Below are 27991 nucleotides of genomic sequence, written 5' to 3' on the forward strand. Positions count from 1 at the left end.
ATAGATAAGCCAACTCTCGAGGAACTCTCGAGGTATGACTACGCTGTTTGAAAAAAATGGCCGCGTATCTGCTCCTTTCGGTGCAAATGCCATCAAAAGACGATAGACTTTATCGGCTTTTGCGAAGTAAATGCCTCCCTTCACTTTCCCGCTCACCTCTCATGTTGTTCCTCTTGCGTCGCGCTCCTCCCAAGGTAAAGACGCCAAAGGTTACCTTAAATCATTTTAAATTTCCCGCTTTCCACTGCTCCAATCCGGGTGTCTCGATGCGAGCGCTGCCGTACGGCGAAGACGCGCGTGAATCGAGGCGGCCTAGTTCAGCATTTATACAACCGCGTTTCCCTACTGGTTGCAAGCAGAACGTGGAACCTATCTAGTGGAACCTTGCGTAACTATTGCCGGTTGATTTCTTAAAATGGCGCCAGAAGCTACAGTGGCGCGGGCGACAGCAGGCGACGGCGGAGTGAATTCTGTTTCTGCAGTTGACGAAGTATTTAATTTCGGAAAAGTCAAGCATGTTTGATTTTTTTACAAAGGAACACCGCAAATATCACTTTTGTATTGATCTGTTGTCTTATATTTGCGCAATGTCTTGTTCTTCTTCAACAATGTTGACGAGTATGAACATTACACCGGACATAGACGGGTAGATTTAGCTGTGACTATATAAGATTATTGCGCAGGCATTGTTTTGCTTTGGCTGGGTGGCTGAATCGAGTCACAGACAGACAGACGAACAGACAGACAGACCTACAGACAGACCAAAATTTCTGGGTTTAAGTAGCCCAAGAAAGACTATAGTCTTTAAAAACTGACCTTCCTTTTCGCACTTCCAGACCTTGCCGTATACATAAAGCTTGTATCCTTCCCTGCACACGCACAGCTCGCTGACGGGGTCGCACTCGGAGTACTCGGCTGCGCACCTGCCGTATGGACAAGGACCCAGGTTGTCTGCCAGAGGAAGAGAAAACAATACAGCACAGGATTTTCTGGAACCGTATGTCAGCTTGCGTGCTTATAACAAAGCAAAAACGTGGCTTGCAATTCTGAAGAGTACCTTCTATGTAAATGTCAAGCAGACATCGCAAGCCAACTAATTTTACGGCCCTTAACCCGCTTCAATTATTCTAAGCCCACCTTATTCCGAGTTATCTCTCTTAATCCCACATATTTTCCTCCTAAAATACTTTAACCTATCCTTGTCAACCTTATTCCCTCCTAAACCTAACCTCATGTAGTATCTCTAGTTCGTCTTTATATAATTTACTCTCAAAATCCATTGACCTGCTTTATTCCCACGTTAACTCACCTTGCAGTAACTCATCTTAACGACTTTTAGCCTGGCGTATGGTGCATTTGCGAACTCGCTGCGCTAAATTATTGCAACCCGCTGCGTAGGCACCGCGGGAGGTTTTGTAGAGCGTTTCGTCATCGTTTAGTCGCGACACGCTAACGCTTGCTGCTCCTCCTGTTGAGTATATTGCGAAGCGACTCGGGTATCGGCCAATCTGCCAGACGTGAGCCTAGAGATTATACGACTAACCAAACCAGTGCTGACAAACGTCTTCGCTTTAGTATGGGATGTAAAAGATGCATAACATGGTACAAATGTAATTTTATCTAACCACATACCCTAGTGGAAGCATCGAAGCCCAGTGGCAGCTGTTTTGCACCATTGCACACAGCGTTTTGAACCAAAAAAGCCGGTTTGACAACTATACATATTATTCGACTTCCAAAAAATGAATAAATGGGTTTCGAACAAACACGCCATGGGATTCGAAGCCAAAGCGCGAAATGAACAGGCGATTGATTGCGTCCCGCTCGTCGTAAGGATAAAAAATTGATAACGGGGCAAACAGTCCACCCTGAGATGCGCAACGTCCCGCGAGCACTCTACGCGCACAAACACACACACAGGCACACGTTAAAGATCCCCAAGTGGACAGAATTATTCCGGAGCCCTCCAATACGGTGCGCCTCGTCGCCTCTGTAGCATCGGCGCGTTGAACCTCACTCACTCACTCACTCACTCACTCACTCACTCACTCACTCACTCACTCACTCACTCACTCACTCACTCACTCACTCACTCGCTCACTCATTCACTCACTCACCACTCACTCACTCACTCACTCACTCACTCACTCACTCACTCATCACTCACTAAACACACTGACACACAACACCCAGGCACGCACGTATGCACGCTCATGCGCAGCTTCAGGTGCTAGCCTAGACTGATAGACAGGGGGACGAGGCCGAGCCCTGCGTGGCCGGACCGAGTCTCTTGCATGCCGGATGTGGTCAATAAAGTCTTTTCTCTCTCTCTCTCTCTCTCAGTTGCCGGCCTGCCTGCAAAGCTTTGTTGTGGAAGTTAGCTACGTCACGCCGATTGAGCGCACCGCGAGGGCGACGTTTTCACCACGCGACGTATTTAAAAACACAGAAGCAAAAAAACTGGTTCCGGCTTTGGTCAGCTAACCTTGGATATGCAAAGCAAAAGCTTGGCTTAGTCTGGTTGAGTCCTGGTTTCGCTTGGTTAACCTTCGATATAGCGGCATTGCCGACCACGGGTGAAGGTCGTTTCGTCCCGTGCAACGCTCACCGAAGTAGGCCCGGCCTCGCTTTCATTATCGGCGAACTCGGCGTTCCTCTTTCACGGCGAACGCAGCGCAAAACGAGTCACATAGCCCGAGACGACCCGGCGGCACATGCGTGGGAGGCTGCGGGTTTGGTCGGCTACCGATGAGCTGAGCGGGCGCTCCCGTCGCGGCCGCCGCCGATACGCGAGTAGGTCGACCCGAAAACGGGGACTTGTGCGTAGCACCGAGAGCGGGCCCGGCGCGAATCACGCGATGCGCTTCGAAGGGTGTGTCGACGGGGGAGTGTCTCCGGACAAAGGTTACCTTGGGCATCGTCCGCAAAACCGCTGGACGAATGTATTTAAGCTTTCTTTTAAAAGCTTGTTCCAGTAGTGACACATTACTGGCCACAGAAGAGCGGAAGTGCGGAGGACCGTTGTGCTACTGGACGCCATGTCGCAAACAAAAATATGCGCAAGCCGACTAGCGTACGTACGCTATTTTGATGAAAGAGCGCCAGTTCGTCTTACGACAGCTAAACGCGATACATGGGTAGCGTGCGGACCATCCTCAGTGCGAATGGCGCAAAGATATAGGGTGCGCTAACTATGCGTACGGCGTGCGCCGTTTTAAAACTCTCTAAGACAACCTTACAGATTGTTACTATCAATCCCCAAGCAATTATTGCGTCTCAACACACGCTAATCCCGCATTATTGAACTGAATTTTAGCGAATTACTGATAAATCAATTAACCTCGGTAATTAATATTCATCTGCTTTGGCTTACATCTAGCTTCCTTGGCATTTCTTTACCGTTCGTGTGGACGCCCGGGTCATTCGAGGTCTACCTTCAATGAGACATACAAAGTTTTCTCCTGAATAACTGCTTGCCCATGACATGCTCGGACCACCATTCCAGACAATGGTATGGATCAGTCAATAAACGCGCACACAATGTCACAATGACGTGGCAAAATTTTAATTTTTTGGCGTCGTATGGAAACAGGGGGCTGTGTATACCTGCGACAATTTTTGTGCCTGTAAGCAAAACACGCCGCTAGTTGCAAGCACGCAATACTCAGGTTCAGCTTACGCTTCCCAGACGAGGCAACTCGAGCGATGCCGAGTGAACCGTTATGATCGACCTGCATGTAGCTGTGGAATTTCTTTTTTCTCAGTTTGTTTTTCTCTGAACTGCTAGTCACTTTATTTTTAAATTGTTGCGGAACTGAATGCCCGGTGCGCATTCGGAAGCATTTTTGAGGGAGGATCTGGTTGAGTCGTTCATGAGTACACAGCCGAACCCACTTATAACGATGGCAGACATAACGATATACCGGTTGTAACGATCATATTTCGGTGCAGTTACGAGTTTTCAATGCTACCCATTGAAAATGCGTTCAGATATACCGAAAGGTTTTCAAAGCGTCCTACGTTTACAACAAACACTTCCGACACGGTCACAGTAAAATATCGCGCATACAAAGCCAGAAAAAAGTGGCCCCGTATCTGCTCCTTTCGTTGCAAATGTCGACGAAAGACGATAGTCGGCTGGCACTCCTGGCAAGTCTTCCTTCTCAAATTTCCCGCTCACCTCTCATACTGTTCCTCTCCCGTTTCGTTCCTGCAAGATAACACGCTAGAGGTTTGCTCAAGTCTGTTTAAATTTACCGCGTTCCACTGCTCCAAGTGGGGTGCCCCGATTCCAGCGCTGCCGTACGGCAAAGACGCTCGTGAATCGAGGCACCCTACTACAACGTTTTTAGAACCACGTTGCCCTACTCCACGAGCGTTCCGCGCGGAACGTGGAACCTATCAAGTGGAACATTTATTCGCAATGCTGTGGTGGTTTGATTTGTTAAAATGTCCCCAGGTAGCGCGGGCAACGGCAGGCAGCGGTTTTTTGCAGTTGATGCAGTTGATGTAGTATAGTATGTTATTTGCTATCGCAAAAACCAGGCATCCAGAATTTTTGATAAAGTAACACTGCAAATATTACTCATGTACAGATTTTCTGCCTTAAATTTGGTAAAGTTTTGTTCTTGTTGAACAATGTAGGCAAGTACGAATATTAACACCGGACTTAGACATTTAGATTTGGCTGAGGATATATAAGACTATTGCGCAGTTTCCGTTATCATTTGGCTGGGTGGCTGAATCGAGTCACTGACAGACAGACCAAAACTTTTTCGTTTAAGTAGCCCAAGAGAGACTATCGTCTTTAAAATTACAACAGTCCTGAAACACAGAGAGAGACAGCGTGCTGGTGCGTTGACCACATGTGACACGTTCACTACGCTCACCGCTGGTTCACGGATGTGACGCGTGAAACAATGCAAAACTGTTTCAAAAAGGCTGGGTTTGTCACTCATCGGCTTCACCAGCACCTGTCGAGGGCGTTGTCATTCCCAATGCCTGAAAGGATGTCCGGCAAGCATGTAAGGTAGCCGTTGAGCCTAGACTCGTGAGGGACGCAGACAGCCCCGATGACATTGTTGCTGCGGATGATGCTGTGTGGGTGACTGAAGAACTTGACGACAGCGCGATTGCCCGTGAAGTGCGAGCAGAATCCTGTCCTGATGCGCCATTATGAGCTCATTTTGTCTTTAGATGTCATTATATTTTAAATTGGTGTAATAGCAGGCCTAAATCGCACTCCGCGCTAAAGGTAATTAAGTGTGCCCAGTTTCGAATGTTAAGCATATGCAAGATTCTAATAATTAACATTATACACCACTCCCTATCAACTGCCGCTCGAGTGTTGCTATCGCCAGTGTCGACCTTCACACTGCCCGAGTTGACTCGAACGCGGCACCGTGCGCTGCAAAAAGCGCCGGTGCTAACTTCGCTTGCACAAAGAGATAGCGATTCGCCGAATCTTCGTTTGCACAATCCCTGCTAACCAATCGTGATGACATTCCAGCTTTAGAACTTTTCTCCTCTCAGGCCGAAGCGACGTAGCTCCCGCAACTCCCAGCCTGCAGTGCTGCTGATAGCTATCGAAGCCATTACAGCGAGTGGAGATCTTGAATACGTCCGAAAAAATTTCTTTGCGGGGCTTTGCCAGAAGCGGCAGACACGACGCAAACACAATTTCGTTCGTTCGTAAGCAAGGAGAGCGCGCCCTTTCATTAAGCCAAAAGTCTTAACTAGTAACCGTAGGGGGTGCTCACGAATTTGCGCGCATTTTAGAGGGCGAGTCCATATGCAACAAACTACTGATATAACGACAACTTTTCGCGGCACTTATGCGGGTTTGACTACTTCCACGGCTTCAACTCTTCCCGCATTAAGAATTCCTGTTTACGATGATCCGTTCCTCGCCCCTTTTTGAGAGCACAATCCGCTCGCATGCAACAATAAATGTTTTTAGCCTGTGGGCTGGGCTTCACCTCACTTTTAAGCGCAAGCTGATTGATTGATTGATTGATTTATTGTGGGGTTTAACGCGCCGACGCAACGCAGGCGATGAGGCGTGCCGTAGAGGAGGGCTCCGGATTAATTTTGACCACCTGGGGATCTTTAACGTGCGCCGAAATCTCGTACACACGGGCGTTTTTGCTTTTCGCCTCCATCAGAAAAGCGGCCGCCGCGGCCGGGAATCGAACCCGCGACCTTTAAGCGCAAGCTACGCTACGCACACTCCGGCAAGTTTTCGCGGGGTGACCAGTTTTTCCCTTGAGCGCAAGAAGTCAAACCGCAGCCCCTTCTGCAAGCGCCTGGCAGGGAGCAGCATTCTTGGAACAAAACCAGCACGAACTTAAACAAAGACAAAGGAAATGGAACACTAGGACAACCGCTGAGACACAAGGAACACAAGGACAAGGCAGCAGCCCGATGACGGGGGGAGATCGCCGGCAGGGGAGAGATTGGCGAGGAGGGAAAGGAGACGTGCGCGGGACCCGTGCGCGGACTTGGCGGAAGAAGGCACGGAGGCCGCCGCCGCAGCGATGAGCGTGCGCCACGAAGGAAGGCCACGAGGCCACGTGCAGCGCAGCAACGCGTGCGATAGAGGAAGAACATCCAGCCGGGGTCCCTCGTACAGCGGGGAGGCTTATACAACGCCGTGAGCCGAAAAAGAGGAAGACGCTACTGTTGCGTACAGCTTCGCTACCTACAAGTCTTACCGCATCAGTGTGAGCTTCCAGTTTCTGTCCCTCGCCCATCGCATTTAGTCGACCAGTGATTACGAGGTGCAAAGAAACGTTTGAGAGGCGCCGCATTTCAAGTCACGTTGTGCAACAGAGCGCGGCTTACCGGTCGGGTTGCAGCTCCCGTATAGCCTGGCGCTGCGATTGTTGCAGACACAGACTCTCTCCTGCGTTCCTGGGTGATACCTCGCGCAGTCCGTGTTCAGCCAGAAGCTGCAGTCGTCATCCCTAATGCAACCTGTAACAATAAAAAAATGTGGTTGCGTCCTCTGTCGTAGGAATTTGTAAAACACGAAAGTGAAATGTGCAGCGAAATCTGCAGCTGAGCATGATTTGCGGGTCGGCGGCTGTCTTGTGGGCGTGCTTGGCGAGCCATTCCCTGCTGGCGGGTCGCTTCGGCAAAGGTGTGCTGGCGTGATTTACGTGACGGATATGACGTCAGTAAAATGTTTTTTGTATCCCGGCATAAAACACTTTGTGTTAGAATTTAGAACCCGAAAACGAACAACTCTAATGATAACGTACGCTTTAGTACCAAAGGTTGCTTCCCCTGGAGAAGAAGACCTGGCCGCTTGCTTCGTTGTACTGGCGTCACTTCCGCGATGGATATGGCGTAAGTGAAATCTTCCATCCAAACGACAGCAATGGGGGTACGCGGAACTTTCCAAAATTAAGTCCGTCACGAAACGAGCCTGTTTCTTATCGGGACGGTTCACTGCGTAGCGATTCGTACTTTGCAGTAATTTACTGACACGGGCACTCCGTGTCTTTACCTGGTGCTCAACCATCACCGTCCTCAGACGGAGAGGTGCATTTTCTGCTTAATGTTGCACGCCCATGCACCCGTATCCAAATCCAAACTGCTTCAACCACGCGGAAATAGCGCAGTCGAATAGACGTCGGCATCACAGCGCGAGGGACGTAAGCTTTATTCTGACCGCGGGAAGCGTTTGATTAAAGCGAAGCTTATTTGCCCCGCTGATGTCGTCTGTGGTCCACACCGAAAACCCGGCCGAAAGCCAACTTCGCTGATACTCATGGTGCCGTGGGTGAAGGAAAAGACGGTTGAAGGCCGACGAATTCTCTTAGTGTTTTCAAAATCCAAAGCCAAAGTGCACAACCAAAATCGTCGCGCCCAAAAAGCAATACAGAAAAGCCAACTCACAGAATGGGCTTCCACAAAAGCACATCAATCGCCTCAAGCATAAAACGCTTTCCGTAATCGGAATGAAACCTGGGTGCCTCGTGTTAGGAAGCGGACGTTTATGCGGTTGCGCCATTCGACACGGTCGAACCAGTTCGGATTTGATTTGATTTGATTTGACTTCGGACTGTTCTCAAGAGAGAAAGCTTCGCGTTTTGACCATCGTTCTCTTGAAGGGGTGCTTGACTTTAACACGATAGTGTTTTATTCCGGGATACACAAATATTCCACCGACGTCATATCCGTCACGGAAATGACGTCACTACAACGAAGCAAGCGGCCTGTAAAGGGTGCACCCCTGCACACAGGGTCTTCGTGCGGGGAAGCAACCTTTAGAACTAAAGAGTACTTTATACTTGAATTGTTCGTTTTCGGGTTTTACATTTTAACACGACAGTGTTTTATGTAAGGGCACACCAAGATTTCACTGACGTCATATCCGTCACGGAAACGACGCCAGTACACCTTTGCCGAAGCGACCCGCCAGGAGTACGTCGCTCACTAAGCACACCCCCAAGACAGCCGCCGACCCGCAAATCATGCTCAGCTGCAGATTTCGCTCCACATTTCACTTTCGTGTTTTACCGATTCCTATGAAAGAGGAATCAATCACAGTTTTTATTTGCAAAAATCTTCAATCCAGTTTCAACCCCGTCAGTTATTTTCCTCCTGCACCCTACGAAAACACCACAGGTGTGCTTCACCCCAACGCTTCAAGAAGTACCAATCAGCGTGACCAAATTGGCGAGTACGGCGAATAACAAGGCCTAGCAGCAAGCGATCAGAGAGAAAGAAATTAAAGCCATTCCACTCAGTGTGGAAGCCATTGGAAGTTCACCATAATGGGCTGCAGCGCAGCTATCCGCTCACTGCTACCGCCCAATGCAATTCAAATTTACCGCCTTCGCAGTGCTCCCGCCCCCTGCCTGAAACAGCGTCTGCGGGAGTTCTGTTCTTTCAGATGCGAAGCATCTCTTGCTCTCGGCTCCATCGTCCATCGTCCGTCGCCCATCCATCCGCCGGCCCAGGAAGACACCGACAACACTGCCGCTCAAGGAGCCCTTTAAAGGGAAGCGTGCTCGTCTCCTGCCGGCCCAGGAAGACACCAGTAACACTGTCGCTCCAGCATCTCATGGTCGGGGCTCCCTCCCTTGTTGTGGCGCCGTCCACACCCCCACTGCGCATGCTCGGCTCATCTCGGGCCGACCCAGAAAGACACCGGCAACACTGTCGCTCCAGGACCCATTAAAGGGTAAGACACCAGCGGGCGTTCAGCAAGCCGAGCATGCGCAGTGGGGGTGTGGATGGCGCAACAACGACAAGGGAGGGACATAGCCCCGTCGCATCTAATAAAATTACCCAATCTTCCCGTAGGGGAACCCTGAGTAGTATGCGAAACAGCTATGGGCTCAACGCAATTTGCCATTTCGTAGTTCCGGTAAGTGAAAAGTGTGGTAGTTACCATGGAAACCAAACTGTAAATGTAACGGTAGCTACGTACCTCAACATAACGGAAACGACGAACTGAAAACTAATGGGCACTTGAATCGACCCCATGGCTGCTTTGCATACTACTCAGGGTTCCCCTACGGGAAGATGGTGTAATTTTTTTTGTGCTTGCTTTTCCTCCCGCACATGCCGGCGTTGCACTGCCGCTTTTTTTCGCTATCGTAAAAACCGACCCAACGTGCGTTCCGAACTAGATGAATGCGGGTGCTGCTGGTTAATTACATATATTTTGCCTCAAATGTACCGGAAGTTTTCTTTGCGCTAAACAGCGTGGAGATGTATGGCAAGCGCCAGCGTTTCACGAGTGATGACTATTTAAACCGCTCGGTTTTCTAAGCCTCTGCGGGACGCCCTACGACGTAACGCCGGGCTCTACTTGGGTCCGTTATATCGATGTGCCGCGTGATTCCGGCAGTCGCTGGACATCAAGCGTTACGGCGAGCTACGATGACAAGGCGAGCCCCTAAAGTGGTCCGCACTTCATAGAATCCGCGTTGGAACAACAGCTCAAGGCATGAATCTGTTGTCCCTGCGCCGATGCCATTTTTCGCGAAGAGTCTTCCTTAGGCTCCCTAAACGCGAAATGTTTTGTCTGTCCGCCCCTTGCTTGATTTAGCTTTCCGTCCAAGTTGAAAGGATACTTGAACGGCAGGGCTATAAAGACTAATCTTTTGTACGCAGCAATCTGAAAATACACTCGGTACTTGTTAACATTGTCGAGTAAAAACAAAACATTAGTAATGTTGAAGCCGTACGTCCATATACAAGTGGTAATCGCATTGTACATTTTTTTAGATATACATGGCTGCTAGTTTTGTGGGGTAAGAATTAATTCCGAAAATACACTCGTGCGAGCCCGGACCTCGTTGCAGTGTTCAAAGGACAACCGTAAAGAGATGTTACAGTAAATGGCACCAGCAGTGGAACGCGGGTAAATTAAATTTATCTTAGCAAATCTCCTGCGTGCTTATTGTGGGAGGAGAAAATGGGGGAGGGTGGGGGGGAAGATCAGATATGGGAGGGGGAGAGAAGAGGGGCACTTCCGCGGCAGGGGCGGCAAAAGACTAGGCCCGCTTCCGCGACAGGGGCGGCAAAAGACTAGGGGCACTTCCGCGGCAGGGGCGGCAAAAGACTAGGGGCACTTCCGTGGCAGGGGCGGCAAACTTCCGCTGTAGGGGTGGCAAACGGCTAGTTAATTTCCGTGACAGGGGCGACAAAAGACTAGGGGAATTTTTGTGGCAGGGGCGGCAATAGAATGGCGGCATTTCCGCGTGCAGGGGCGGCAAAAGACTAGGGGCATTTCCGCGTGCAGGGGAGGCAAAAGACTAGGGGTATTTCCGCGTGCAGGGGCGGCAAAAGACTAGGGCATTTCCGCGTGCAGGGGCGGCAAACGATTACGGGTATTTCCGCGGCAGGGGCGGCAAAAGACTATTGTCTCTCGACATTTGCAGCGGAGTGAGCAGATACACGGGTGATTTTGTAGTGCCAGCTACACTGGCCGAGGTTGAGCCGTTTCGCCTGGCTCCTGGAGGGCCGTGCTGCGCTTGCGCGAGGAGCAGTGACGTCACACGGTGCACAGCCCTTTGCTCGCTGCCCGGCGTTTTACGCACCCCACGCACCCAGGGTCTTCGCCATCTCGGTTCCACACGTGGCGGCCCGGTCCACTTGATGATCATGCAAGGGGTGGCCAGGTGTGCATCGTGTATCACAGCGACACGGTGTGCGCGTGTGGAACCAGCTTAGCTCTGGGTCGGTTGGTGACGCTGCGCCGGAGCCGCTCGATGAATATACATGTGTCACATGATGCGTATACCGTGTGTGTTTCATTGAAGCAGCAGTAAGCATGATAATCAGGCTAATCCTAGACAACCAGGAAAGCTAAGAATAACCAGCTTAACCTTAGCGTACGGTACGTATATCCTGGCTTAGCCGAGCTAAGCCAGTGCTAATTTTTTCACTCTGATCGCAAGCTGGGTGTAGTTATCGGCCAAATTCGCTCGTTTCGCAACGCTGATTGGTCCTCATACGGCGATTCCTTAGTGTGTGTAAACCATCGTCCCTTTGAAGTTGGCGTCACTGCGGGGGCACATTTTTTGAGAGGTGTCGAGGCTCTTGGACTGCTGCCTGCTCTCTTCGGTGAGGTGGAGTTGTGCCCATGCTTACTGTGCCGTACGCAGGCTGGTGTGGTCATGGCACTTGTGTCCCAGTAGCCGGATGGGCACATGCAGACGCCGTTGTGGCACACGCCCCCTACGCAGTGGTCGTCCGTGAAGCAATCTGCACGAAAGTGGGTCGCCAGCCATCGTGTTTACTTTTAAAGATGGTATTCTTTCTTGGGCTTCTTAAACCGAAAAATTTTGGTTTGTCTGTCTGTCTGTATGTATGTATGTATGTATGTATGTATGTATGTATGTATGTATGTATGTATGTATGTATGTATGTATGTATGTATGTATGTATGTATGTATGTATGTGTTTGTCGGTCGGTCTGTCTGTCTCCCTCAGTTCAGTGATATTATTCTGAAATGGAGGTTTGTGCGGGCAAAACCTTCTTGAACCACTATATCTTATGCCACACGTCACACTTATCGAAATTGTTGAGCAAAAACAAAACTTTGAGCAAATTTGTGTCAATGCAGAAACACTCTGCTGGTTTTTCAATTAAAAATATGAGTGATTCTTGCGGTAGCAAATAAAATAAAAACACTCGTAAACAATTTTTTGACCAAGAGTACACAGTATTTGCGCATCTTGCACTAGTGGTGCAAAGGTGGAGAAACAGATCAGTAGACTTTAAAGCGGCCGGGGTAAGCTTGGTCTCTGTAGGTTGGCTTTCTCACATGCTCTGTCGCACAGTGAAGCATAGCCATCTGCGAGCGGAGAATGATTAGCGCCTCTCTTTATACTCTCCACCGCAGATGCCCCTTTCCGTAGACTTGAATAGTCCTCGCCACGCACGGCGTCTCGCTTCCCCCTTACATTGCGAAACAGGGGACCGGTAAACAGCGCAAAGGCTCATGGGTACATCGTCTGCTCCCTCCCCCCCACTTCCGGTTCGAGAGCTCAGCTCGCCTCCATACCACCGGCGTCTTTCACGCGCGTGGACGCATGTTTATTCATCACAGCGGGCTTACGTTTCAGACAAGCCCCTAGTAGGATTAATTGTTGTCTTTCATTGAATGCGCGATGCATGAGCATTTTTTCTGGGTGGAAACAGATAACACGCACACACGCACGTGAAAGCCGCCGGCGTACGGCAGGTCGGGAGAGATCTCGAACCGGAAGTGACGCGAGCAGACATTTACTCACGAGCCTTTGCACTTTTTACCGGACACCTATTCGCCCCGAGGTCGAACCCAGTCGGCCCCTGGCGGCGGGACGAACCGCTCCTTGTTTGAATGGCGCTCTCGCGTCGTCTGCTCGTTCACATTGCGCGCGGCGCAAGACTCGTGCTGCACGCGATAAAACAAAAATTATGTACTTGTTTGGCAGTAAGCGATGACAGTCACCTCTGCTTGCGCATTTCCTCTAGAGACGCAATAATCAGCGGCCGTTGAGGGTTGATGCGCTGGTTTAATTCCACGACACATCTTCGCCGTAGTGAAACTTCTTATTTGTGTGAAACGTGTAATAAACATTGCTTCGACACATTGCACTTTTCGTATTGATGAGTTCAGTCTGCCGTTTCGGGAATGTCAAAGGGTGCTTTTTGAAGTTGGCGGGGTGGTTGTTTAAAAGACAAAAGTTTAGTACGCGAAACGGGCAAGAAGTGACAAGACCTGTGCATACAAGTGCATTTGCCACACCCTTGTAAAATTGCGCTGTAAGCTTATAGAACGAAGAAACAAGCAAAAACAATTACACTGCACACCACCCGTGCGTTATCGCCCATACATTACCGGGAAGGTATTTTACACCCGTAAGCGCCTGTGTGATCGAATGCTCCCTGTACCTTTTTAAAAATAAATACCATTTCTAGACATTAATTGCTTCCACTGTGTTGCTAATTTTCCGTAATAATTGGAATACGTTTCTCTCGATGCGGAAGAGTATTTCGTGGGAATATCTCGGTAAAATTAAACAGTTGTGAGTTTGCGCCTGTCCTGTGGCATTTCGTGTGTCATCATTTTCATATATCCAATTTTCAAATTCCGCCATGAATCACCTCGTCCAGAAATGTGTTTTACTTAGCATAACCAAATGCCTAATATGGTCACGTCCTAGCCTCTTAAGGTGGACATAAGTTTAAAGAAAGAGAGAAAACCACGCAATATAATGCACGTTGTTGTCCACATGTGTGGAGGGTGTGTGCCGTCACTCCCTCGATTTTTTTATTCTTCCCACAATGCTCGCTTTCAATACAAGTTTGAAAAAGGCGAGCCACAATTCCTGGACAATTGTTGAGGAACGACAATGATGATGGCAATAAAGAGGCCGCTGCACGGGAACGTGGACAGGGGCCTAGCTCGCTCCTGGCGCTCTTGCAGTTCTGCGTGACGATCCCATCGAACAGGCGACCGGCTGACGGGCTCCTTTCTTATGTCGCGATCCGCGACAACAATCTCGGGCCAAAACGGGGGTTCATTAATTTTGAAAATACTGGCGTCTACTCGCTGAAGTAGCTGCTTTTTCACCGCTACGGAACACGACGCCTAGAGTACATTCTATTGCAAGTAATACTGATAACCAATGTTAGGCTTTTCGCGTTGCATGCGTTCTCTTCTCGCTGCGCTTGGAACGTTGGCAACCCCCCCCCCCCCCGAAAAAAAAAACCGAAATGCGCAGAAAAATTTTTCTCGTGCATTTTTAGCCAATGCTCAAGAATTAAATGCCAAGACAAAAGCGAGGTTCAGTTTACAACGGATGGTAACCCGTTGCGCTGTTTTGTAACGAGAAATAAAAAGGGACGTTTTACTACATCTGCAACAGGACAACTTCATTTGCCATCTTTATGGTTCGTAAGCGGCATTACACAAGAATGCAGGCACATCTCGCTCTTCTAGCCAACTGTTAGATTTTAAAAGGAACGCAAATGTTCAACAGTGCACTTGTAACAGAAAATCTGTGCTCACTGTGAGGTCCCAGAAGCTCGGTTTACCCACTGTAAACCTGCTTGTCACTTCGCAAGTCTAGCTAAAGATGAGATGTTGCTTTACTGCGCTCGTTAGCAATTTAATTGGCAAGTTCACTTGCGACGAAAGCCTTATATAAGTGAACCGTCCCCATTATTCATCAAACCTGCCTTCAGACTCGCTAAAATTTCCTTTTACTAAAGCTGCGTGCAAAAGACCTGTTAGAATGGTTGCATTTATATCTCTGCACTGGTTAAAATTCAGTAATTTTATGTTGCCTTTAGAACACACAAAAAATATTGTAAGCTTTTAGGAAAAACGCCGGGGCAGTTAAGTGGTGTTATCATTTCAGGGAATCCCACAAATGCAAGAATGCGCCATGCTACCAGTGAAAGCGATGGAAACTGCTGTTGTAAACTGAATTCCGGAGGTCGAGGCTTCCTGATATGTTTCTATTTATGGTTTTATTGAAGACTCAAAGCCATAGTCTGGAAATATCAACCTTGCTACGAGCCATGGCGTACAAGTTCATTGTCATTATTGCGGCCGTTCTTAGATTCACGATGGGTCGCCGCTTTTTTGGCTTGATAATGAAAACTACTTGCCGCTTCCATGCTATGCAGTGAACGTTGAGGAACCGAACGACAACATACTGTCACGAGGAGACGAAGAAGCGCACAGTAGGGTATGTGCCGCTGTGGACCCGATGAAGAACGACGAAGAAGAGCTGTGTGTGGGGCGTGCAGCCTGGGCGAACGCTCTGCAACAGCTGCCTTGTAAATAATGTAAATAGGTCATCTCGTACTGTAAATAGACCGCATGGTCATTCCTTCTGCCGCCACGTAACATTTCGGTGGAGCGGCCGGGTCTCGATCCCCCATCGCGGTCTCAGCCTCGCCCGCTCTCGTCTCCCGACAAGCCTCTTGGATCCCGTCGGCCTGCCCCAGCCCCGTGAGACATGAACATGACCATTCCCAGCACCGTTTCCCCAGCCAATGACCCGCCGTGACCAGCCGCGACCCAACGATACGACGACGCCGACCCCCTGCCCAGTTCTCCGGCGGGAGCTCCAAGGGCTTTGGCAGCTGCTTCGCTCAATCGGCGGGAAACGCTGTTTAGGGGCCGCAGCTCATCGAACCATCGTAATCCGTGGCGGTCAGAACATTTCCCCTCTCTTCTCCTTTCGTTCGCATCCTCACCGCATCAGAACATTTCTTATGATCTCGACCGGGACGGTCGCCTTCGACGCGGGGGCTATGTCACGAGGAGACGAAGAAGGGCGCAGTAGGGTATGTGCCGCTGTGGACCCGATGAAGAACGACGAAGAAGAGCTGTGTGTGGGGCGTGAAGTCTGGGTGAACGCTCTGCAACAGCTGCCTTGTAAATAATGCAAATAGGTCATCTCGTACTGTAAATAGATCGCGTCGTCATCCTCCATGGTTAGGCCCCCACACAGCTCTTCTTCGTCGTTCTTCATCGGGTCCACAGCGGCGCATACCCTACTGCGCCCTTCTTCGTCTCCTCGGGACAATACCACACTTGTATGCGCCTTCCGTGCGCACATACGGCGCGAGAAGGGCACCAAGCGCGCCCACAGTGTTAATTCTCCCGGGTCGCTCAGCGGAGCATCCACACTAGCAGCGCGACGCTCTCGCCACCTACATGTCGATCTCGCGGCGAATACTGCTCGTTCTTCGGCGGCCCCCTGCGCCTCGCACGAGAGCCTGCGCCTTGATAGGCGGGGCCGCGCTGTAAAGCGTCATTGTCTCTACCCACCAATCGTATGTGTCCTTAGTTTGTGACGAGGAGATCGCGCCACTGTCTCAATTGAACCTAACAAATACCCAATATAGCTGAACTCAAACACATTAAATTCCACCATACAGCAGCTTCGCTGGCTTTACCTCTTCCAAGGAAGGAAGGACTCTGATTTTGACGCCGCATATAAGTAAATCACTGTGTGCGCTCACTTTTGCATACCTGTGTTGGGGAACGCTCTGTTGAACCGTTTGGGTAAAATACTTCTTTTTAAATGCTCGTCGATTCAGTATCGTTGACAGGTACACTAACCTTTCTGTTTGGATGAACTCTTCGGTCCCAAGTAAAATCTTGGTCGTGTACGTCCACCACCCCCGGATAACAGATAAGAAAAAAAATTACACCATCTCCCCGAAGGGAACTATGTGGTGATGCAAAGCAGCTCGGAGTTCCCAACCCCCCCCCCGTCGCGCGCTCGGTTGACGAGCGACATCCGGATCCGCTTGGCGACGCTGGCGTTTCGAAGCGGCTTCACTTTCTCCAGTTCGCTGACAGAATTGTTGGCGTCCATTCAGTTCATCGGACAAGCAGCAACTGAGGGAGCGGAGCGCGGAGAGGAGGAGAGCGGCGTTATCGCACAGCTGGTGGGGAGAGCGGGAGAGGAGGAACAGAGCGCGCGCTATCGCACAGCTGGCGTGGAGAGAAGGAGGGGTGCGGACGGACGCCGATGGACGGACATAGCCCCGAGCAAGAGATGCTTTGCATCTAAAAGTGCACATGATTATGTTTTATGGAGAACTGGATTACAATTGGCGTACGTGATGCTTGAGAAAAGCAGGAATAAACACCATTGCCTCTCATGAAAAAAAAACCCTCAATGATGCATTCCTGGCAGGAGCTAGGCGAAGCCCAATGTCCCTAACCATTATCGGCAGTGGGGTATTCACAGGAACGGACTGTAACTGTAACCGGGTTGACACTGCCGCGATAACGAGCACAAGCTGTCGCTCCAACGTGAGGGTGACGTCACTCGCCCAGCCCCTCGTTATCGGCAATAACGCGTTGTTCGACCCCTGCCGTCTGCTTGTTCACAGTAACCGGGGATTTTTACACTACCCGGAGAATACACACCAGCGGGTAGAGCAAGAAGCGGCGGGGGCCGGCTGGGCCTACTCTCAACCCCGGAGCCCTGCCGAGTGCTAACAGCACACTGGCACGAGGGTAACTACAAGAATGGAGATAACGCTAAAACGACATTTCCTATGCCAGCTGCTTTATTCGAATGAGGTTAAAGGGGTCATGCAGACAAAATACAAGCTTACTTTATTCGAAAGATATCGTGTTTGATAGTGCCCCCAGTGCTTGTCCGGAAGCAAACGATGCTTTATTCACTGAATCCAGTAAAGTTAAAATTTTGATTCTCCCACCAAATCTGTTTTCGCGACGTCTGCGACGACATCACAAGAATCGCTCTGCCGCCGATTGCAGGGCCTTAGTTACCGCTAGTCAACCTAGTTTGCGCCACCATACCGCGGAAGGGCCTTTTAAAGCAAAGCTTCTTACCCCTACCCCCCAAGGGTTCTTCCGCGACCGTTGGTGTCACCAGAAAACTCCAGCGAACAAATAAAAGAATTTACTGGCACCGCCAGGAATCGAACCTGGAACTAATAGACTAACAAAGCGAGAGCCCGTTGTCTTACCGATTTAGCTACGAGCCCACGCGAAGATTGGGAAGACAGGTGGTGTACTCACCAATCACATCTACGGGTTTGCCCCCTGCGTTCTCGCTGAATGCCACGTGAAAGCGTCACGCGACCACTCACGCCCGTCTACGGCCCTGTGCGCACCTTGCTCATGTGCTAAGAGTTACAAAAATTAAAGTAAGCTCACACCAATGCATGGCATCTCACTTCTAGTACGCCAATGTGCGAAAGCCTGTGGCCTACAGTGCTCACGTAAACAATCACAGCTCCTTGTCGTACGCCCTCACGCCAAACCAAGGAATACATTCAAATATTCCTTGATGGCCAGGCCATCACTCCAAGCCCCATCATCAAGATCCTGGGCCTACATCTCGAGGCTAACACCAAGAGTGACGTCTCCTTGCAGCGCCTCAAAAACAGCATTAATCAAATCATACACATGATCAGCGAGTTGCCACCAATAAGCGAGGCCTAAAGGAATCCGGTACCTTTCGAATAATTGAAGCTTTTGTCCTCTCGATTGTCACGTCAACCCCCTGTCCTCTTCTCGACAAGGAAGACATAGAGATGCTTTATATAATGATTAGAAAAGCGGTCGAGCAGGCACCACAACACGGTGAAAGAGCTGATAAAAGGCCATCTTTCTAACCAGAAGGTCCTACTCAGAACTGCGATGGGTAGGCGCATGCTTCACCAGATTGGCTGGGCAGCCCAGAATGTCACTCCGCTTGACGTACTCCCAGACTCTTGGCGACTAAAACTAAAGATGCTCCCTTTGCTTAGAAATATGAACCCCTCACATGACGAGGGTCACCGAAAAGCACGGGCTCAAGCACTAAACACCACCTTCGGTGGGGATCATGCAGTTATCTACGCAGACGTTTCCGAACATCGAGGGCAGCAATACTCCATCATCGTGGCTACCTCCAGAACCAACCTCCTTGCGTGTACCTCGCTTAGGACCCAAGAAATGACGGCAGCAGAAGAGGCAGCCATCACCTTGGCTCTCGCTCAACCAGGGGTTCGGAGGGTACTCATCGATTCCCAGCAAGCCTACTGTAATTACCAGTAGGGTTGGGTGTCCTGACCTGCAGTGCGCGTGCTAAAAAAACACTCCCCAAACGGTTCCATTCAGCTCATCTGGACACCCCCTCACGCTCAATGGAGGGCAACAAATACGCCCACCCAACAAGCCTGTGCTTTTACCTCCCGTGCTATGGAGCTGCACGAGGACAGTCACCCGCTTGTCACGTTAATTCAGGGAGATAACCCAGCATTATCGCCTTCTGAGACAGACCGTACCTTCGCCTCACCCTGACATTTCCAGAGAACAACAAACTACCCTATGGCTCATACAATCCGGGCTCCTTCCCACAGCCTACGCGTCTTCACTTAATGTATCCGAATCTCTACGACACTGAATGTAAATTTTGCTCAGAAGTAGGAACACTCCGCCCCGTAATCGGGGTGTGCGACTTTAGCCCTGAGCACCCTCCTCTCTTTCCGTCAACTACCCAACAAGAGCAATAGGAGATGCTGCTGTCCAGGCCCTCTCTACCTACTCAGCTTCAGCGGGTGGACAGAACACAGGCCGCGCGGACTGCATATGGGCCCCACAGAAGAAGGAATCCCTCCCCAGGGCTGCACTCTGGGCCATTCAGAAATCTGAACAGAAGTATTTCTTTCTCCTCCTCCTTCTCTGCCGCAAATCTCGTCGCCTCCGTCCGTGGCGCAGATACGGAGAAGACAGATCGTCTAACACCGGGTTGGAGCTGACTTTAATTTTATAAAAAAGTTTCCACTCTTGTGCTACACCAATACAACTCAAGCAAACACCATTCAAGCATCATGCATTGATTTAACCTTACCAAGAATATCTCTTTGAAGTAATAAATGGTGTGGTTAAGTGCATTTCACTTCTCTCTGGTTGTGCTATTTGTAGAGCGATGTGAGTTAATTTAAATGACGTCGCATGGGTAATCGTTAGGGGGGCCGTTTACAGCTTTGCTTTCCAACCACATTCACGGGGTGGATTGGCGCGATTTTTTTTTATTCCTTTGCTTTGTTTTTGGCCATATTTCTACCTGGCTTATTCTTGTAAGGTAGAAAATAATCGTATCCCTGAAACACGGTGTTCACTCGACAAATATGGTCATGCAAAACACCGTCGCTTACCCCATTCGGGCAGTGTCGTCTGAGACAACCCCAAAGCGCTGCAGTGCTATGCAGCTAAAACAACCACACTGCTCGCCGTACCAACAGCAGTACGCATCGGTACTTCTCATTGGTGACTTCCACTGTTTACACCATCATTCCTTGATGTAAAAAGATTATGCCCTTAAATTATGCGCAAAAAACTCGGTAGGCGAGCTTGTAAGCCCTCCCTCCCTAATTTGGGTTTGGCGGCCTCAACCAATCGCAGAGCTGCCACATATGACATCACAGGTTCTGCTGCGGGAAATGAGCTCTTGGTTGGCGTGGCCATTCCATTTTTTCCTAATTATTCAGCTTATTTGCGCAAATTTTACGTCAAAAGGGATTTGAGTATGACTATAACGAGGCAATCTTTCGAAGGAACCAAAGTTTTTTGTCTGCATGGCCCCTTAAAACAGCTGCAAAGAAAGGGCAACCATTGTCATGTGCTTGTTAGAAGCAACGAATGTAGAACGGTCACTCGAAGCAGGGTATTAGCAAGGGAAAGAAACTGCTATCTTTTTCGCGTGCTTTCGCGGTTCAAAGTTCGTTGCGTTGCCGCCAAAAAGCAGTGCCGCAATGGCGAAAACGTATCGCGGCGCAAGGTTTTTTCGTGAAGAATGGCGCGGAAACCCCGTACGGCTGGCACCACAAACATAGACAAGTATTAGAACCTAGATTGAGCTGATTACTGTTTGAAAAGCCCATTTGGAAAGCGAATTCCGCTCTAAGTACGACGGTTCCGAGCCGGTGGCTCTTAATGTTGTCCTACAGCAATAATCAGCGATGCGCGAAGCGCACAGTAAAAACCACGGGTAGCTGCTGTATGTTGTCTGGCTGTTGGGAGTGATAGAAATAGGCAATTAAGCATCAAACATCGTTTTACTGAAGCCCTCGTTACGGAAAACTGATTTCAACAGAAGTTGTATTTCGCTAAAAGCGCCGATTATACCTGCCCCGTTAACAGTACGTAAAAAGCTTCCAATATAGCAATTAGATTCCGATGAGGGCGTACTGTGCTTACACCACGAAACCTGATGAACCGATGCATATTAGGCACCGCTTAATCTACTGCCAGAGGCTTTTCTTGTGCGTTTTAGCACTGCATGCCTGGCAATTTCTTATTGAGCTTGTAGGATTTCAGTACACTGCATTACTTGGGTACGTGCACCGATCGTGGACGATCTCTCGGCCCTTCGTGCAGTCGCATGTGCCTTTTCCGCAGGAACTGTCCACACCCAGGTAGCGGCAGTCGGCGTTGCTTGTGCAAGCTGGGAAACGGGACAAAAAAGGAAGGAACACAACAGGCGGTAAGGACTTCATATTTACCATTGCTATTCGTAGTCTGTGGCTGCAAGGAATCATCGCCAACTAGAAACGCACGACGAGGCAGGAAACCGGTCAATTCAAAGCCTAAGTTAGCTTTTGATGGGAAGGGTCAAACACATGTACGGAGAGCGACGCGTTTCCGGGCGCATTTTACTCCTCCCAAAACCGGCCCTGTGCCGTTCATTCGCGTTCCCGGCCCCTGCGGCATGGGTTTCAAGGAAGGAAAAAACCCCTCCGGAAACGCGTTGCTTTCCGCACATGTGCTTGGCCCCTTTTCAAGGGTCACTGAAGTGATTTGTAAACAATGCGGGATTACGAGCGCAAACTGTAGTCCGGAGTCCCTGGGCCCTGTTTCGACCACTCTGTGCGCGTTTACGCGAATTTATTTAGTAGGAAAATCAATTCGAAAATGCTGTCCTCCTCTCTTTACGCTCGCCCATTTTCTGTGGCGTTTTCGTGTGACGTCAGCAGGAGAGGAGCTGGCAATTGGCTGCGCTACTGCACGGCTCGCCGACCTTTCGCGACCGAGTCAGTCGGTCCAGCGTTTAGTCCGCCGGCCGCCGACGGGTCATGCCAATTCGCTCGATCAGTTGAAACTAAGCCACAAAACGTTTGGGAATGGAAGAATGCGCCTTTATTTACTTCGTTAGTTTGTACACTGTATCTAGCTCCAAGTCAAGGTCGCTTCACACAAGCGCTGCACAAGCGCACATGCGACGCTTCGCTGATTGGTACGCCAGTAGGAAAATATAAGGCCTCTTGAAGGGGGAGAAGGGTGAGCGAAGTCAATATAGGTACTAAGGAAATAAAATCAACTGATATTTTTACCGTACAGCGTAAAACAAGGGCGCGGGAAGCACTTTTTTGCGCTGGGGGAACAAGCAGAGCGGTCAGCAGCACGACTACGCATCTGCAAACGCTTTCCCGTCTACGAAATGCAATTGCTAGACGTGAGCTATTGTGGAAACTCGGGGGACGCTTACTGTACGAGCGCAATACAACAAATAGTCACCTAAGCTGCTTGAAATACTAAAACTAAATAAAAGTGTAAACTGGTTATACAGTATATACCTTATATTTTCCATTGCCGCCGGCGGCCGCCTGTGGCCTAGTCGTTTGGGGTGCTAGGTATGTCATCGCAATAGTTTTGCCAGTCACAAGTTCGAATCGCTGCGGGTAGATGCTTTTTTTTTATGAGTTAACTTTTTTGTTTTTCGCCGATGTTTTCTATACTGAGTTCACCTTTTTTTGGGCCGCAACGTTCATTGCTCCACGAACTAGTCCACAGAACTCACGCAGGCTGGCACTGCCGCGCTAGCGAGTTCTCGTTGGCGTGCTGTTGCCATAAGCACCGACTGCTTGCGGGCAGTGGGCACAGGCCAGAATCAACAGACCCTTGGCCTGGTGCGAACTCGCTTTTTACGATACAGGCATGAGCGAGGCAAGCTCCAAATATGGGGGAAAAGCGCATGCATTTGAGCGTCTGCTGGGACGCGGAGGGCGTTCATGCACTGCGTAGGCCTCAGATAGTGAATGCTACGATTCCAAGCCGTCCTGGGAGGCTTATATTATGCATTTTACAGCCGCCAACATGGCAGAAGCGCGGTACTACGATAACTGGGATATTGAGAATGCCCATCCAACGACGCCATCGAATGTCAAACATGTTTTATAGAACGAAACCGAAACCGAAACTTGTTTGATTGCTAACCTCGGGCATCGTCCAATCACGGCGCCCCCTCCTCCCAACGTCACAGCTTAGTTTGTGCGGCCGCCGCAAACCGCGCATGGTAGTTTTTCTTTCGCGCTTTGTAAAATAATTAACGATTTGTCAACGGGATAAACGATGAAAAGTGTGCTAATTTGAGCCAGTCTACACAGTGCAAGCAAAAACGGGAGCTTGACAAATTCACTTCAGTGTCCCTTTCAGTGTAGCGGCATCATCATCACCACCACAGCACTGCCCATCCTCAACATCGCCTACGCTTCATCGTCGTCGTCATCAGCGTCATCCTCATCATCATAATCATCATCTGCTGCGGGTGCTTGCACGAGCAGTCCTACCACGCGCAGGGAAACAAAATCGGGCACCGGTTGGGGCAAGATGTCTGGTGCCGTTTTTCTCGCCTGATCGGCGCTCTACAACAGGTAGACTCTACAATTGGTGGTGGAAGCCATAAACTCGGTGACGCTGTGGCTCTCCTACATTTATTAAAGACGATAGTCTTTCTTGGGTTACTTAAACCCAGAAATTTTGGTCTGTGTGTGTCTGTCTGTCCGTCTGTCTGTCTGTAACTCGATTCAGCCACCCGGCCAAAGTAAATAAAAATCTCCCACCTCCCCTCGCGGGAACCCCTGTGTAGATGCGACGCATAGGGGGTTCACGTTGCAGCGTTGGACAGCGGAGGAATGGCTCTGGAACAATGGAGCGGAGCGGCGCAGGCACCGCGTTTTATAGCGCGCATAACGGTGAGGGGACGCGCCGGCGCCAGTGCGTCTGCCGCGACTATGACGCAACACAATCCAACACAATCCACTTTAATCCAATCCAATCCAAATCCAATTCAAGCCAAGCCAAGCCAAGCCATTCGAATCCAATCCAATGCCCCTCGCAAGAGATTGTTCGCTATCGAAGAGGAGAGGGGGTGAGCGGCGGAGAGCGCAGCTCACGCGGCGAGGAGAATGGGGGAGGGGTGGACGCCGACAACAACGCCGACTTTTTGTTTTATTGCCTGGTTTGTGTCAATACATACCTGCAAATCATCAACAAAATTACACCACGTGAAAAAACACTAGCACATACCTTGCTAGAGAGAGAGAGAGAGAAAGGACTTTATTGAGATTCCTGCAGTCGGGGACGGATCAGGCCGCGCAGGGCTTCACCGTCCCGTAGTCTTCTCCGCTCACCGCGGCGTCGGGCCGACCCCGAGGACTGCGTCCGGTCGGCGCGGGCTACTCGGAGTGCCACCGCGATCGCCCCTAGCCCTCGCTCCCGCGGGGGGAGGCCGAGAGGAGTGCGGGTTCCCTTTTCGCCGTTGCTTGCCCAGGGCAGCCTCGAGCCGCTGGATGGCCCTCAGCTGGCTTTCGCGCTCCGAGGAGCGGATCGAGTTCGTAACGTCCGGAGGGAGGATCGGCCTCCCGTCACTCGGGTCGTGCTCGTCGCATCCCCACATCAAGTGGGCCAAGTCCGCATTCACACGCGCACAAACACTGCACACCGCGTCTTCGTACATGTCCGGGCACACGTGGCGCGCGAGCGCCGGCGTTAGCACCGTCCCGGTTTGCAACTGTCGTAGAAGCACTGCCTCCCTCCTCACGAGCCCCGGGTGGGGCAGAGGGTAGGCCTGCCTCTCTGTCCTGTACCAGCACAGCGTCGCACCGTACGTAGTCAGGGGTTCTGCGTCGTTGTCCTCTTCGTCGTTGCTCGAGTCTTCGTCGTCGTCGGCGTCCGTCGCTGGCGCGGCCCGGCACGCGGCGAGATCACGGGCCGCAGCGTCGGCTGCCTCCTTGACGTTTCGGTGGCCGTTGCGGAGCTCCCGTCCCATGTGGGCCGGGAACCACCGTACGGTCGTTGCGATGTTCGTGCGAGCTCCCTCCTCGATGCCGGAAAGGATGCGCATCGTCGTCCTGCACACCGTGCCCCTGGCAAAGTTGGCGATGGCCGACTTGGAGTCGCTGAACACCGTCCTCGTCCCGGGGTGGAGCAGGGCCAGCGCGATCGCCGCCTCCTCCGCCTGTCTGGCGGACTTGGCGCGCACGCTGCCCGAGCTCAGCAGTTCTCCCGTGGCGGCACGCACCGCCACCACCGCGTAGGCGTCTTCCTTGTCGCGACGTTTGGAAGCGTCCACGTACACGGCGTCGCTCCTCTCGTTGTACTCTTTGGCGAGCGCGCACGCCCGCGCCATTCTCCGTTCCGGGTTCCGTCCCGGCGCGACGTTCTTCGGGAGCGGCGGCACCACCAAGCTGTTGGCGATATCGTCGCGCAGCGGGACCAGCTCGTCCTCCTCGTCGAAGGGGCAGCTCAGTCCCACGCGCTGCAGCAGCCTTCTGCCCGTCCGGGTCGACCCCAGGCGTTCCAGTTGCGACGTTCTCTGCGCCTCGCTGATCTCCGAGAGCGTGTTGTGCCCTCCCAGAGACGCGAGGGCCGCGTTGCTCGTGCTGTTGAGTAGGCCCAGGGCCGCCCGGTACGACTTGCGGATCGCCGCGTCGATCTTGGCTCGCTCCTGGGTCCGCCAGTCGTGGAATGCTCCCACGTAGGCCACCTGGCTTACCACGAACGCCTGCAGCAGGCGCAGCAGGCTCGCCTCTCTCATGCCGCGCGCGCGCGTTGCGAGTCGCTTGACGAGGCGCGTGGCGATGCCCTTCTTCGTTACCAGTCGTTCTACCGTGGTGTTGTTGAAGCGGCGGCTCGCGTCGACGTGCATGCCGAACACGCGGATGCTCGTCGCTTCGGGAATCGCCGTGCCGACGCTCCCGCGCACCACGATGCTGCGCTCCGCTTCGGCCGACGTCTTCTTGCGGCAACGTCCCGTTGGGGGCAGGATCAGGAGCTGCGACTTTTGCGGGGCGCACCGGAGACCCGTGCCGCGCAGGCTCTCCTCAATGCCGTCCACCGCCTCCTGCAGCGCCGACTCGATGCGGCCGTGGCTGCCGCCCGGCACCCACAGCGTGATGTCGTCGGCGCAGACGGTGTAGCGCACATCGGGCAGCTCGTCCAGGCGACGGGCCACGCCGATCATTACCAAGTTGAATAGCAGCGGCGAGATCACCGAGCCCTGCGGCGTGCCGACGCTGCCCAGCTCTCGCTCCTCGAGTTGAGTTCGGCCCACCTCCAGCCGGGCCGTGCGACCGGTCAGGAAGGTCCGGATGTAATTGTAGGAACGCTGTCCCAGGCCGAGCCGGGACACCTGGGCCAGGATCGCCGAGTGCTTCACCTTGTCGAAGGCGCTCTGCAGGTCCAGGCCCAGGATGGCGCGGTTGTCCGAGGTCGGTCTCGTCGGCGGAGCCAGCACCTCGCGCTGCAGCAGCAACATCGCGTCCTGCGTTCCCAGCCGCGAGCGGAAGCCCAGCATCGGGTCGGGGTACAGGCCGTTGGTCTCGAGATACCGCTGCCACCGGTCGTTGAGGACGTGCTCCAGCACCTTCCCCACGCACGACGTGAGGGAGATGGGGCGCAGGCTCTCTATGCCCGGCGGCTTGTTGGGCTTGGGTATGAGTATTGTCTTGGCCGTCTTCCACTGCCGCGGGAGGCTGCCGGCTCGCCAGTGCTCGTTGAAGTACTTCGTGAGCGATGTTATGTCCGCGTCGCTCAGGTTGCGCAGCGCCTTGTTCGTGACGCGGTCCGGGCCCGCCGCCGACCGGCAGTTGAGGGCCTGGGTGGCGCGCCGGACCTCCCACTCCTCGATGTCGCGGTCGAGCGAGGGGTTGGGCGGGCCGGCGTACTCTCCGTGCTGTTCTCTCGCGGTCTCGGGAAGGTAGCGCTCGTTGAAGCGTTTGTGCACTTCCCGCTGCCCGAGCTCTTTCGTCGCCGCGTACATGATCTGCGCGAGCCGGTGTCGTTGGTATTCCTTGCTTTGGCTTTCGTCCATCAGGTGGCGGAGGAGTTTCCACGTGCCACCTCGGTGGAGCTGGCCGTCGGCCTCGTTGCACAGCTCGAACCACTGCTGTGCGCACAGCTGGCGGCTGTACTTCTCGATCTCTCGGCCGAGCGTAGCGATTCGCTTGCGGAGGGCGCGGTTGTGCCGCTGCCGCTTCCACCGTCGCTGTAGCGAGCTTCGAGCCTCCAGCATGTGCGCGAGCCGGGGGTCCATGCGCGTGGTCTCCTCGGACGTCTCCGTAAAGGACGTCGCCTTCTCCGCGGCCGCGACGATATTGCGCGACCACTCCTCGATGTCCTTAATCTCGCCCAGGTCTTCGGTGCGAAACTCGTGCCAATTCGTGAGTCGGTGCTTGATGCGCCCGTCTCCGGCGTCGCCGCCGTCCCTGCCGTTGGGTCGGAGCGGGACGACTACTTCGACGATGTAGTGGTCGCTACCCAGGTTCACTCCCGTGTTCATCCAGCTCGCCGACCGGTCGTCGGGCAGGTGAAGAAACGCCAGGTCCGGAGTGGTGTCTTTGACGACGGACGTGCCGATGCACGTGGGATGTGCCGGGTCCGTTAGGAGAACGTAGTCCGCCTCGGCGGCGTCCTCCAGCAGTTCTCGGCCCTTGACCGTCGTGGCGGCGTGGCCGAGTTCCTTGTGTCGTGCGTTGAAGTCCCCGCACGCGACGACGATGGCGCCGTCGCATGCGGAGACCGCCCCGCGTGCTCTGTGCAGTAACGTCTTGAACCTTTGTTGGTTGTGCTGCGGATTACTGTACACGTTGACCACCATCACGGTCGTGCTCGTGCTCTTGTCCTTGTGCTTGCCCGTGGCCACGGTCAGCTCGGTCGCGCACAGTTCGATCGCGCTGCCGCGGCTGCCCATGAGCGAGTCGTGTTTGATG

The 27991-nt window shown here is 52.1% G+C and overlaps 1 protein-coding gene across 1 annotated transcript in view; it reads right to left on the reverse strand.

The window, feature by feature from the left end:
• The window catches only part of LOC144139673 (uncharacterized), a 38375-nt gene extending 12131 nt beyond the window's left edge, over positions 1–26244 (reverse strand). Inside the window, exons 1-7 of the mRNA XM_077671962.1 lie at positions 26167–26244; positions 25879–26061; positions 25072–25147; positions 21334–21447; positions 11614–11727; positions 6844–6975; positions 817–951 (exon numbers count right to left, since the gene is read on the reverse strand). Of these exons, the coding sequence (XP_077528088.1) occupies positions 817–951; positions 6844–6975; positions 11614–11727; positions 21334–21447; positions 25072–25147; positions 25879–26061; positions 26167–26244 (832 nt within the window). The remainder of the gene's footprint in view (positions 1–816; positions 952–6843; positions 6976–11613; positions 11728–21333; positions 21448–25071; positions 25148–25878; positions 26062–26166) is intronic.
• Positions 26245–27991: the final 1747 nt, after the last annotated feature.

The sequence above is a fragment of the Haemaphysalis longicornis genome, unplaced genomic scaffold, assembly GCF_048455015.1.
Source record: "Haemaphysalis longicornis isolate Haplotype H1 unplaced genomic scaffold, Haemaphysalis longicornis Haplotype H1 scaffold_5, whole genome shotgun sequence".
Lineage (NCBI taxonomy): Eukaryota > Metazoa > Arthropoda > Arachnida > Ixodida > Ixodidae > Haemaphysalis > Haemaphysalis longicornis.